The sequence below is a fragment of the Egretta garzetta genome, unplaced genomic scaffold (genome assembly GCF_000687185.1).
Source record: "Egretta garzetta isolate BGI_Z169 unplaced genomic scaffold, ASM68718v1 scaffold617, whole genome shotgun sequence".
Taxonomy (NCBI): domain Eukaryota; kingdom Metazoa; phylum Chordata; class Aves; order Pelecaniformes; family Ardeidae; genus Egretta; species Egretta garzetta.
Window position 1 is genome coordinate 420,780 of NW_009260188.1, and position 13,562 is coordinate 434,341.

The 13,562-nt window shown below is 39.2% G+C and overlaps 1 protein-coding gene across 4 annotated transcripts in view; it reads left to right on the plus strand.

Moving 5' to 3' along the window:
- Window positions 1-6: 6 nt before the first annotated feature.
- FCHO2 (FCH and mu domain containing endocytic adaptor 2) overlaps window positions 7-13,562 on the plus strand; it is a 97,038-nt gene continuing 83,482 nt past the window's right edge. For 3 of the 4 annotated variants that reach the window (XM_009642179.2, XM_035897517.1, XM_035897518.1), the window contains exon 1: window positions 12,977-13,068. In XM_009642179.2, the coding sequence (XP_009640474.1) occupies window positions 13,016-13,068 (53 nt within the window). In that variant the 5' untranslated portion in view covers window positions 12,977-13,015. Of the gene's footprint in view, window positions 316-12,976; window positions 13,069-13,562 lie in introns of those variants that run through there. The other variant, XM_035897519.1, reaches the window with a different exon arrangement.

The window sequence follows — 13,562 nt, forward strand, 5'->3', positions numbered from 1 at the left end:
GGAACAGCAGCGGCCGTACCAACTTAACAGTTGTATCACGCAAACGCAAAGCTGCGCCCCTCGGAGCGCTGTGCTTTTGTGGCGATAACTTGTGCCTGCCTGCATGTCAGGAGGCACAGCCCCAGCAGCAGCCGGCTGGAGAAACAACAGGCTTCCCAGTCTGCTTCAGTAAACCCAGTGCATCGGTCGTCTCTGCGCAGATACACGTGTTTTTAAGTGGCTTGGAGAAAAAAAATACGGGTTTGGGATACGGTTGAGCCTCACGTGAAACGAAACTTGTTTTCATTGTGACCGTGGCTGCTCTGAAACGTTGAAGTAGGTGTTCTGGTGATCATCGGGCTGTTTGCAATGTTGTGACTTCTTTGCTGCGTGTTTAATTGTTAATGTGGATCTCTACCACCTCATAGAGGAAACACACAAATGGTTATTCGTTGAGACTGAAACAAAAAAAACCGTATCTTTTAGGTGTCTGCTTTTTCTGTGTAAGCAACAGTTGTCCTTAATGTTTAGGGAAAGCTAATTTCACAGGTACGACGTACTATTTATAAGGCGTAGCTCGAGCCAGGTTTCATGTTTTGCTTGCAGCATTGTGTTTAATTTTGACTCCTTTAAGTTTTGCTTTCAAGAGAATATTAAAATCTAATGAAACAAGATATTAGATTTGCTCTCTTGGCATACAAATCTGCTTAATTCGAAGCCTCGGTGTGGGAGATCAGTACTAAACTAATGTGGACTTTTTTTATCTTTTGTAAAAATAACATGTAAATTAGTACAAAAAGTCACATTTTCATTGGAAAAGTTAGTCTCCTCCTAAGATCAAAATAGTTGGTTTTTATTCAGCTATCTCAACTGAAATCAAGCACTTTTCTATTTAACTATGTGAAATAGATGTTCTATGGTGTGTTCATTTAACTGTTTGTCTGATCAATTGCATTTTATTTTGTTAGTAGGTCAGTAATTTTGTTAAATCAGTGAAGACAGTGGGCCGTTCCCATACGTTCTGTTTCCCTGTCTGTGTCTTCACAAATGCTACCAGCAAGTATGAGCTAGCAGACACCTACCCAAACTTCCCATTCTCTCTCTGCTCTACGAAGTTCCTGCCTTATAGCTCTGTTGGCAAAACTCCTAGTGTGGGTCAGCAATGAGTGCCAGGAGAAGGGGGTTTTCTTCTGTTGGTGCAAGTTTTTCTCCTGTCTCCAAAAATGACACAAAGTAGGACAACTGTATTCTTCTTCGTATCGCAGTGGCAACAAAGACGTTAGACAGGATCTTAAACTTGCAAAACTTGACTGAGAAACCTTTGTAATACCATGGACAGGGTTTTATGTTGTGTAAAAGTAAAATAAAAAGGAATGGCGATTGCTCCTTCTTTGCTGTTGCAGGTAAATATCTTTCAAGATTAACTGTAGTGTCTAAATATGATGGATTTTTAAAGTCAGAAAGTCCTGAGATTCTATATATCATCAGAACCAAGCATACGTTTTAGGTTTGTGCATTTTGAAACATTAGGCTTCTCCATTTCTACTAACTTTTTGGAATAGATTATTGTTCAGAAGTGTTACTGCAGTGCTATGGAAGACTTGGGGTACAACCTATATATGCTTTGAAATGTGGTGAGGAAGTTAAGATGGATAATAGAAGATCATTGTTAAAATGCACTGAATGCAGACTGACTAAAAACAATGAAGAAAAATCCATAAGAAGAGAGAAAGGTGGTATTGTGTAGAACTTTAGAAGGATTGTCTTCTGTTTCTTGCTTTTGCCTTGCACTTCCAGGTAACGCCAAGCAAAATGTTTCGGTCACTTATGGAATGGGATAACTGTACTTTCTAAACACTGATGTGAAAATGAATCCAGCACATAATATTTAATTATTTGATGTACATGCTGTTATCAATTCGCAACTGAAATTGTGCATTGGAAATGGAATTCTGGATCTTGAGCTGTAGGATGCTCTCTCCTGATTTGGTAATTTGCTGTAACTGATATGAAGAGACATCAGAAACCTGAGGGACTTAACTGCTTTCTCCAGAAAAGGGGAGTGACATACATGCCAATGTGTATCAATTTCTTATGCACTGTTTAGGCTACTGTCTTCTGAGAACTTACTAAAAGTGCTCATGTAAACAAACCAGATCTTGGGTTTTTTACTGTAATAGTCTTGAAGCTTATCATGAGACTTTCATCGTGTGCTGCTTTTAAAAGTGTTTGAGTAGTTGCATTTTTTTCTATTTAGAGAATGTAAGAAAAATGGATGTTTTATGGACCTGCCATCTGTTGACTGCTTCTAAGAGGTCATTGAGAGATAAACAAGACTATTTTCAGGATGTGTAAATTTGACTGTCGTGAAAAAATTTACTATCACTTGAAAAAATGTAGGTGTCTGCTAATAGAGCAGCAGTTTTCAGAGTCAGAAGGATACAGTTACTTTTTTGTGGTATCAGAAATTATGAACTAGTAGTTCAGGCTATAAATGGCTTTGATTCTTATGACTGAGTTTCAGGCATTCCACTCATGTGGCCAAACATTCCCACCTCCTAATTAGGATGTTGTCATAAAACATTGGGTGCTTGCTGCTATGTATGTGCTACATCAAAACAATGATGTAATTTTAAAGGGAACACTTTCATAAGTTATTTCCATTATACATAGCTACATTTTGTCACTTTGAGTATGGTCATAGTGGTACAGTAGAATAAAACGTGTTAGTTATCACTGACTTACTGTTTTCTTAGCACTGTGGAAGTGTTGCATAAGCTTTGACATTATATTTAAACTGACTGAAGCAGGTGATACTTTTGTTCATTTTGAGTGTATTAAACTCTGTCAAATCAGAAAAATAAGCCACTTCTAAGCCAGTCAGTGTTTATTTACTAATCGTTTTAAATTAATTTGATTAAACTGTTGGAAGTTCTATGTATGGCTGAAACTGGTCTCTTTTTGATGTGCTTGGTACCTCTGGAAGTTCTGGGATATAAAAATGTGTGTTTCAGTAAGCTTTGATTAATTCCTTTTATTGTATCTTTTTAATTGCTTATGGTACCAGCAGCTTTTGAGAATGGCTGTGAGGAGGATTCCTTTCTTTTCAAGAGCTTTTGTAACATATAAGGGCTGCCGGTATCCAGGGTTAATAATCTTAGCTTTGTGAAGAGGCTTGCTCTAGTAAGTGTAAGACGTATTGTCTTACGCACTTATGCGATACGAGTGACACTGAGACTTGTCATGCTTCCATCTGGAGTTCCATTCATGTGTTTACGCAGTGCTACTCTTCTGCTTGGCATACAGTTGCGTGCTCAGTTTCAGGAGAGCTGTTGTGCAATATTTGCTTAGTCTCCTCCCTCTGCGTATGTACACCTAGCATGAGTTGACAACTTTCCATCTTTTTGTTCAAAAAATATTTTTAATTATCTAGATATGGAGGAAAATATCTGTCCTTCCTCATACACATAGAGCTTCTCTCGAGCTGATCTTTATTTAATTTACTGAAGCTGGAAGAAAGTCAAATTGCCAGGTTGATTTTGTGTTCACACATCTCAAAAGTTTCAGAACTGAAGATGATACATTGCCTGTGTAAACATCAGGTGACTGCTTTTTTCCATGTTTTGATGCTCTCAATTTTCTGTAGCTCTTTCAGATGCTCAGAAATTGAAATTTACTGATAGCTAGCTTTCAAAAATGTAATACTATAATATTAATCACAGGAGTATTTTCATGTGTATAGAGTCCATTAAGTTAAATAATTACTTAGGTGGAAAGGATGAAACACATGTTACTTATTTGAAACTGCAGTTTAAAGAAAATAACAATGATATTTTTCAGAGTATCTAAAATGAGTTTGCATATCGCTGGAGTTAGGAGAATTTCTATTGCTTAATTTATGTAAAGTGTTATTCCATTATGAGTGAATGAAAAGAAGTCAACAGTACAAATGGACAAACCATAATGAATAGTATACATCTCTCTAAGTTCGCGGAAAAAGATTGGGTTTGGTTAATATTGGAACTTTCATTTTAGAATTACGGGTATGAACACCCAGTCTCTATTGTTCTGTTGCACTAAAATTTGTACATTAATTGTTAAAATAGAGTCTCTTTTAAGCTGTATAAATCAAATCTTGCAGTTGTGGAACAGTTGTACCTACTTTCAGAAAATACCGAATTTCACCTTTATGAGGGAGTTGTGCTCCCCCCAGCTCCCATTAGTGGACTGTCTACGGTTATTACTTGGCATATAGGTGCAACTCTGGAATTTTCTTGTTACAAATTTTTTTTTACCAAAAAGGCTTTGATGCCATTATGATTTATCTGCATTAGGATTCTTGCATGCATAATCTGTTGATCAGGGGTGTGGTTTTTCCATACTCATATCTGGCAGAGGGGCATGAGCAGTAATTTAAGTGTAAAACTAGCTGTAGGACAGCTTCTCTGGACCTGGCCAAAACAAGAGGCAAAGGATAAAATTTTTTCTGTTCTCACCCTCAAAACTGAAGCGATTCTATTTTCCTCATTCATTCTTTTCTAGGCTTTTCCTATTTAGCATTTAGCTAACAAGGTGGGGGAATGTTGGTCATATTTCATTGATAGATCATGTTTGCCAAAGGCAGTTGTAAGGTTTAACAAAGATTTGGAAACTTAATTTGGAGATTAGCCAGTTTTCATTTTATGACGATTTGAAGTAAATTAGGGACATAAACTTTGTTGTGGTTATAAAGAAATCCTACAATTAAGTTGGAGTACCACTTCCAAATGTTGCAGTTTGAATATTTGTCTCCCTGTTTCCTGGAGAATAAGTTGTGGGTTTGGTAGGATTAGGCACATTATATTAAAAAGAGGATTAGGCAGGTTATGGCTTAAATTATTTATAATCAAAAGTACAGTTTTCTCGGTCTGTTCCATTTCTTCTTTGTAATGTGATGTGGTCATGCTTAAAGGGTTGAAGGAATGACTGTGCATGCTTAACCACTGCTAATGCATGTTCTAAAAGGATAGTTTGAAATGACAACCTAAACGATTCTATGATTCTATGACAGTAATTTACTTGTTGTCGAATGCTTATTTACTTGCTGAACTTAGTCAGAAAACGTCAAACTTTGTCTGGACTTCTCTCATCAAGCTTCTAAAGTTTAACCAAAATCAAAATCTGTTTAAGAACTGAATGGGTCTTTTATTGTTTCACATGCTTAATTTTGCCATGAAAACAGTATTTGCAGCTGTCCTTCTCTTGCTTCTCACACTCATTAAACAAGTAGTGCGTATCTGACCAGTCATGGGAACTTTAGAATCACCTTAATAATTGAGAAAGATTTGTTCATACTGGGTAAAAAGACAGTTCTGTTATCATAGAATACCAGGTTGGAAGGGATCTCAAGGATCATCAGGTCCAACCTTTCTTGGCAAACGCATGGTCTAGACAAGATGGCCCAGCACCCTGTCCAGCCAAATTTTGAAAGTGTCCAATGTTGGGGAATCCACCACTTCCCTGGGGAGATTATTCCAATGGCTGAGTGTTCTCATTGTGAAAAATTTCCTCTTGTGTCCCACTGGAATCTCCCCAAGAGTAACTTGTATCCATAACTCCTGTCTTTTCCATGTGACTCCTTGTAAAAAGGGAGTCTCCATCTTCTTTGTAGCCACCCTTTAAATACTGGAACATGGCGATAAGGTCTCGCCTAAACCTTTTTTTTCTCAAGACTGAACAAACGCAGTTCTTTCAGCCTTTCCTCATATGGCAGGCTGCCTAATCCTTTGATCATCTTTGTGGCCCTTCTCTGGACCCCCTCCAGCCTGTCCACATCTTTTTTGCATAGTGAGGACCAAAACTGAACACAGTATTCCGGGGGTGGCCTGACAAGTGCTCAGTGGGATAATGACTTCTTTATCTCTGCTGGTGATGCCCCTGTTGCTGCAGCCCAGCATCCTGTTGGCTTTCTCTGCCGCAGCATCATATTGTTCATTCATATTGAGCTTCCTGTCCACCAGGACCCCCATGTCCCTTTCCACAGAGAGTTTGGTGTCATTGGCAAACTTCATCAGGGTACGCTTGATCCCATCATCCAGATCACTTCTGAAGATATTAAACAGTGTTGGGCCCAATATCGATCCCTGGGAGACTCCACTTGTGAGAGATTGCCCGTTTGAAAAGAGCTATTTACCAGCACCCTCTGGGTGCAGCCTGACAGCCCATTCCCCACCCACCACACAGACCACTTGTCTAAACTGTAATACATCAGTTTCTGTAGAAGGAGGCTGTGACAAACTGTATCGAAAGCCTTGGAGAAATCCAGGTAGATGATGTCCACTGCTTGCCCCACATCGACCGAGCAGGTTACTTTGTTGTGGAAGGCGATCGGGTTTGTCAAGCACAGTTTGTCCTTGGTGAATCCATACTGGCTTTTCCCAATAACATGCTTCATTTGACTTGTGATAGCCCCCAGGAGGATTTGTTCCATAATTTTCCCAGGGACTGAAGTGAGACTGATAGGTCTATAGAGTGCTGTGGGAGAGAGTGTCAAAGGCTTTGCTAAAGTCCAGGTAGACAACATCCACAGCCTTTCCCTCATCCACTAAGCGGGTCACCTGGTCATAGAAGGAAGTCAGGTTGGTCAGGCAGGACCTGCCTTTCATGAATCGATGCTGGCTGGGCCCGATCCCCTGGTTGTCCTGCACATGCGTGGTGAGTGCGCTCAGGATGAACCTCTCCATAACCTTCCCTGGTACCAAGGTCAGGCTGACAGGCCTGTAGTTCCCTGGATCCTCCTTCCAGCCCTTCCTGTCCTGGGCATCACAGTGGCAAGTCTCCAGTGATCTGGGACCTTCCCTACTAACCAGGACTGCTGAAAAATGATGGAGAGTGGCTTGGCAAGCTCCTCTGCCAGCTCCTTCAATACTCTCAGGTGGATCCCATCCAGCCTCGTAGACTTGTGGGTGTCCAAGTGGTGCAGCAGGTCAAAAACTGCTTCCTCCTGCATTATAGAGGGGTTTATTCCACTCTCCTTCCCTGTCTTCCAGCTCATGGGGGCTGAGTACCCTGGGGATAACTGGTTGGACTGCTAAAGACTGAGGCAAAGAAGGCATTAAGTATCTTAGCCTTTTCCTTATCCTTGGTGGCAATGTTCCCCATCCCATCCAATAGAGGATGGAGGTTCTCCCTGGTACTCTCTTTGTTGTTAATGTATTTGTAAAACCATTTTTTGTGATCTCTTACAACAGTGGCCAGGTTGAGTTCTAGCTGGGCTTTTGCCTTTCTAATTTTCTCTCTGCATGACCTAACAGGATCTCTGTACTCTTCTTGAGTTGCCTGCCCCTTCTTCCAAAACTGGTAAACTCTCCTTTTCTTCCTGAGTCCCAGCAAAAGCTCCCTATTCAGCTAGGCTGGTCATCTTCGCCGCCAATTCCTCTTACAGCACATGAGGACAGCCTACTCCTGAGCTTTTAAAACTTCCTTCTTGAAGAATGCCCAGCCTTCCTGGACCTCTCTGCCCTTCAGGACTGCCAGTGTCCTGAACTGACCAAAGTCTGCCCTCCGGAAGTTCATGCTAGTGGTTTTGCTGACCCCCTTCCTTAATTCACCAAGAATTGAAAACTCGATGATCTTAAGGTCTTTTCCAACCGAAACAATTCTATGATTCTGTAAATCTTGGATCCTCCTTTAAGCCCTTCTGGTGGATGCGGGTAACATTAACTTACTTCCTGTCTTCTCAGAGATCCCCCAATCTCCACAACTTTTCAGAGAGTATGAAGAGCAGCCTTGCAGCTACATCAGCCAGTTCTCCTAACACCCACAGGTGGATGATGTCAGGGCCTGTTGATTTGTAGGGGTCATAATCCTGTAATAGAATCATAGAATCATTTAGGTTGGAAAAGGCCTTTAAGATCATTGAGTCCAACTGTTAGCCTAACACTGCTGAGTCCACCACTAAACTAAGCACCTAAGCACCACATCTGCAGGTCTTTTAAATGCCTCCAGGCATGGGGACTCCACCACTTCCCTGGGCAGCCTGTTCCAATGCTTGACAACCCTCTCAGTGAAGAAATTTTTCCTAATACGCAATCTAAACCTCGCCTGGTGCAACTTGAGGTGGTTTCCTCTTGTGCTGTGTGATGGCACTCAAGATGATCTGCTCCATAACCTTCCCCAGTACTGAAGTCAGACTGACAGGCCTGTAGTTCCCTGGATTCTAGACAGGCATCACATTTGCTAACCTCCAGTCAACTGGGACCTCCCCGGTGTAGCAGGGACTGCTGATAAATGATGGAAAGTGGCTTGATGAGCCCTTTTGCCATCTCCCTCAGTACCCTTGCGTGGATCCTATCTGGCCCCCTAGACTTGGATGTGTAACAGGTCACTAGCCATTTCCCCTTGGATTGTGGGGACTTCATTCTGTTCCCAGTCCCTGTCTTCCAGCTCAAGGGGGCTGGGTACCCTGAGAACAAATGTTCTTACTATTGAAGACTGAGGCAGAGAAGGCAAATGGTTTACATACCAATTCTTCCTTCACTGATGGTGGGTCTGTGTTTGCATCGACCTATATTTTTGTTCCCAAGTCCTGGTGCCCAACAGTGACTGGTAAAAAGAGGTGAAGAAAGTGTTGAGAACCTCTGCCTTTTCAGCATTGTTGGTGACTAATTCACTTCTGTTTAATAGTGGGCCAGTATTTTCCTTCTGTTTCTGTTTGTTGTTTATGTACCTGAAGAACCCTTTCTTGTAGCCTTTGACATCTCTGGCCAATTTGAATTCAAGTAGGGTAATAGAGAGTATTAACTTTTTACACTAATGGACATCAATGTTGAACAGTTTTAGTCCAAAATAGACAGAGCTTGCACTCATACAATTTTATTAGAAATCTAGGAAATAAGTGTTGCTGCAGATTGCCCAGTAGTTTCTGGCTACTTTACCAAATGTAGTTTTTAAATTCAGAAACATCTTTATATGCAACAAACAAACTTATTCTTAAAAATTTTCAAAGTCTATTAAGTAGTTCAGTAAAACAGAGTTCCTGTAATCTGTTTCCTGTTATGTACAAGTCATGGAAATGCTGAATTCTGACTTCACATTTGCTGACAGGATTACTTTCATTTCCATGAGAAAATCATTGCAGTTAGTTCTTGATGAAGGGAAATGGAAAGACTGTCTGCCCTCACTTTCTGTGACTTAATTTATTTTGTATGCAAAGTTGGTCAGTAATGCCTCACTGTAGGCTTATTTAACTGAACTGTTTGCTTGTATTTGAAGTCGTTTCCTCTTATGGCTTGCTGTCAGGAGATACCTATACTATATCCACAAAAAAGCTCCCTTATGGCAGTGTAAAAGGGGAAAACTCAGTAAGAACACCAGCTTCTGAAGAAAGTTTTGTTAGCTCTAGGGAAGAGGGAGAAAACTGCTAATGAACTTCAATATAATTAAATGGAACCTATGTGGAGAGGGGACCACTTTTTTTTTTTTCTCGTACACAGTTTTACAGTTGTTTTCTGTTGAGTAGTGATGGGATCATCCTCAGCAGATGGTGTTTTACCTGTGAAATGACATACAGAAAAGTATTTCGAACTGGTTTGGAAGTCTGTTGCGTAGAACCCAATGTTATAAGCGACAACAGCGGTTCCTCTTTCTCCAAGATGCAACTTCTAGAAGAATCTGCATCTGACTTCACTGTCTGTCAGTCATAGCAGTGGATGGTAATTGCTTCTGAAACAGAGTGGAAGGTCTCATCAGTTCCCTCAGCTATATGCTGCATTTATTTATTTTTCAGTAAGCTGGTACTGGGCTTTTAGTGATCCCAGCTATTACTGTTGCCACCAGGAGGGAACAGGTAAAAACACCTAATGAAGAAAAATTGGCTATACATACAATTTCCATGTACAGAATTTTATATAGTGTGTGTGAGGAGGGGCAGTGTTGAGGAAAAACCACCAAAACACAAACTGTTGATGGTGTATGCACATATAAGAGTATACATACTTTGTAAATTGAACTACTTTTCCTCTTAGCCACAGCTTACATCTCTGTCTTAATCCTAAATACTGAGCCTTAACTCTGATGAATTATTTGAGCTACTCTTTATCAGAATAACTGCTGAATTAGGGACTTGTGGACAGGCCATATAGCTTTTCCTAAGCAGTAAAATGTCTGTTTTCTGCACTGAGATACTATACTTAATTTGACATGTGTTCAAACATGAGTAGAAGAGAACATAATTTATAGAATTATCATCAGATTAATCATCAGAACTCTTGATGATATATATTACTGAACAGTTTTGAAGACTAAATATATATCCTTATAGGTAGAGCCTGGTATTGGTAAAATAGGCTATACTTGGCACTATATTCAGAAGTGAAAACATGTCTTTTAGTTGTGCCAAACTTAAAGCACATAGGCCCTCAAATCTGGGAGTCTGCTTTGGTCTTCCTGCTTTGTTTAAACCTTAATATATGTTTCACATAGCCTCTTAGCCTCTGATAACTGTTGATAATATATAAAAGATGTGGCTTTCAGAAGACTTTTTTTAATTGAGGAAAGTATCTGTTCTGTTTCTCTGTTGTGCTTTCTGCCATTCAGTGTGAAGTCAGGAACAAGAGTGGGACGATTAGAAAACTTCATTTAAGCAGAAAAACAAGTTCCTTTGCAGTAACCTTCAGTTGCAATGAGGGAACGAGGTGATGATGGGAATTCATTGCTCTGGCTCATTCCGTTCTCTAGAGGTTTGCAGAGTTACATTTCTGATAGATTATCAGCCCTCAGGAAGGCTGCAGCCAGAGGCTGGGTCATGGCTATGCTACCCTTCCTGTATTTCTTAAGAGGCAGGAAATGTATGGAGCTCCAGTGTAGAAAAGTCCCCATTAAAGCTCCCATTGTGAAAAGTTGCTTTTAAAAGTTCAGAGGCAGTTGATGTTCAGCACATTTTGATCATTGTGTTTGTTTAGCTAGAAGAAATACCTTAAGGCAGAGGGAAAGAACATTTCATAACGGAGAATTCTATTAGCTTTTCTGGAAGAAATGCCTAACGCTTAGTTGTTAAATGTTTATCTCCAAATTTGGGAACACTAACAACTTTGGAGTAGTTAAATAAGAATTTTATTTTGTATTCTAACTGAAATGTTGGTGGGATCTTAATTATATTCTGGTGTTTATGTAATGCAGTGACATTCAGGGTTTATATTGAGTATATTAAGAAAGTTAATAAGCTACTTATTAGTGCACCAGTAATCAAAATTATTGTGGGCTTCAAACTACAAGGAAAAATAGTTAGATAGGAGTGAAAGAGGAGTGGAACTATTTGAACTGGTACTTGAAAGAGTAAGACAACTTTAAAAAAAATATTACATTTTCTACTGATTAGTGTTCTTATCCTTCTTTTATTTTTCAAACTTATAAAAGCCTTGCTCTGTAGATAGTCCTTTTAGAGTTTGCTGTATTTTCACGTATCCAATTTAGTTCTGCTTGTACTTTTTACAGACCTTTTTGTAACTGCACTTACACTAAACTGATCAGCATTTTGATGAACTTTTTCAGGTTACAACTTAGTGCAACTTTAGGAACTGTGGTTGTATAGGTGTGTTTTTTCTTTTAGTTGCTTGGTTTTGTTTTCCCCAATGCTTGGAAGAAGTAAAGCAAATAATCCTGTCTAGTAATCAAATTGCCTTCAAGTCATCTGTTACTTGTAAATGTATATATCTATACATGGTATCCTTTAAAGCAACTCGCTACATTATTGGTAAGACTGATAAATTATCTAGTGCAGTTAACATTTCACAGGAGGGGACCAACTACTGTGGCTGCAGCAAAGTTCTTCCGTTCACCTGTGGCTGCTTCCATCTACTTAAACTGGCAGATCCTGCCTGCCATCTTCTTGCTTCCACTTCATCTGCTGAGCAATGCAGCTGTTTGCGTCCTCATAGTGATCTGGATCACCAATCTTTACTTTTATTTGCCAGCTTTATTTTTCAGCTGTATAATTTCCCCAGACAGGTGTGCCTTATGGCTGTACGAACAAATTTTTCCAGAAAAAAAGGATGGAAATGTTTAGAGGGGTATGTGACCAAATCCTCAGGCCCTTCTCACTGGAGATGTAGAGGTGCCATTGTGAAAAGTCCAGGATTCTGCTTCCCATTCTTCTTTCCCTTCCACTCTGAACATGCATGCAGTTTTCCTGAGAGCATGCTTCTGTGTCTTTTGTAGCAGCAGCATTACGGATCTGAAGCTTTTTGAAGGGAGGAGGGGAATGGATAGTTTGACAGGAAAACTTTTATAGTAGCAATGCTATTATTCCTTGCCTTGCCTCGCCTTCCTTTCATTTCTATTGTTGCTTGCTCCTGTCCTGGGGGAAGTTCACCATAGTGCCAGAGGTGATAAGCTGGCTTAGTTTATTAATCAGTGTTCAAGGCAGTGTCTCAGTTTTAATGGTGAGGTATGCTTTTGTCACCAGAAAATTTTTAAGTTTTAATACTAAGCTTAAGAATAGACGAAGGGAAGTTACCTGTGAAAAGGAAGAGATTAGTGATTTTTTTTTTTTTTTTAACCAATTTTACAAAAAGCAGAGGAAGATACGTTAAGTGTGAAGAACTGGGGAGGCAGGATATCCCGTGCTCCCAAAGTATGAATTTTAGTTCATGGAAAATAATTAAAGATATGAGAGAATGAAGGGAGAGTACAATATTAAGTATGTGTTTAATAAGATGAGAAGTGAAAGAGTACAAGACTTGTAGAAATCTAAAACAGAAATGTTTTTGAATGTGGCCTAGAAATGTGTAATAGAGGTGTTGTCATTCAAAGGGTGGTAGTAGCTACTGAGGTGATTTTTGTTTGTTTTACATATATGGAATTGAAGGGAACTAACAATTGGTAAAAAGCTGAAGCATTAAAAATCAGTCACTTCACAGAACTTCATTGATTATTAAAATGCATAGGTTCTATGGTTTGTTCTTTAATTGGTTTAATGTGCTGTGTTTCATAGTTCTACTTTCTTATTATTAATCTTTAGGGGGAAAGGAACAATGGCTTTGATGTCCTGTATCACAACATGAAACATGGACATTTGTCAACGAAAGACTTAGCAGACTTTATAAGAGAAAGGTAAGTTCATCCTTGGTAATCCTGGCTTTTAAACATACTATTTATGGGTTTTATTTAAGTTTATTATTATGTTTAACAGTAACATGCAAAATACCTAAAAATAAATGAGCATTTTAAAATATCTCATATGTCCTACAAGACCATCTAGATTTACTCCATTCACTTAGAACTGAATAGAGACTCTTAAGCACCAATTAACAACAAGCTCCTAATTTTTCAGGTTTGAATTAAAAAACAAGAGTAAAAAGCTAAAAGTGTCACATTAAATGTCCAGCTGTTTATTTAAGTTAATCCAAATTTTTCATCATGTTTGGAAAAAAAAGCACTAATTTAAAGTAGTAGAAATCAGTCTTATAGGGTTTGGCCATAGATGTACAGTTAGGGTATTAGCAACTGCTAGTACGATATTAAAAAAATTACACTTTCAGATTAAGATGTTGAGAAACTAGGTTTGTTAAAGAAAAAGGATTGATATGTAGGGACAAGAAAATAAT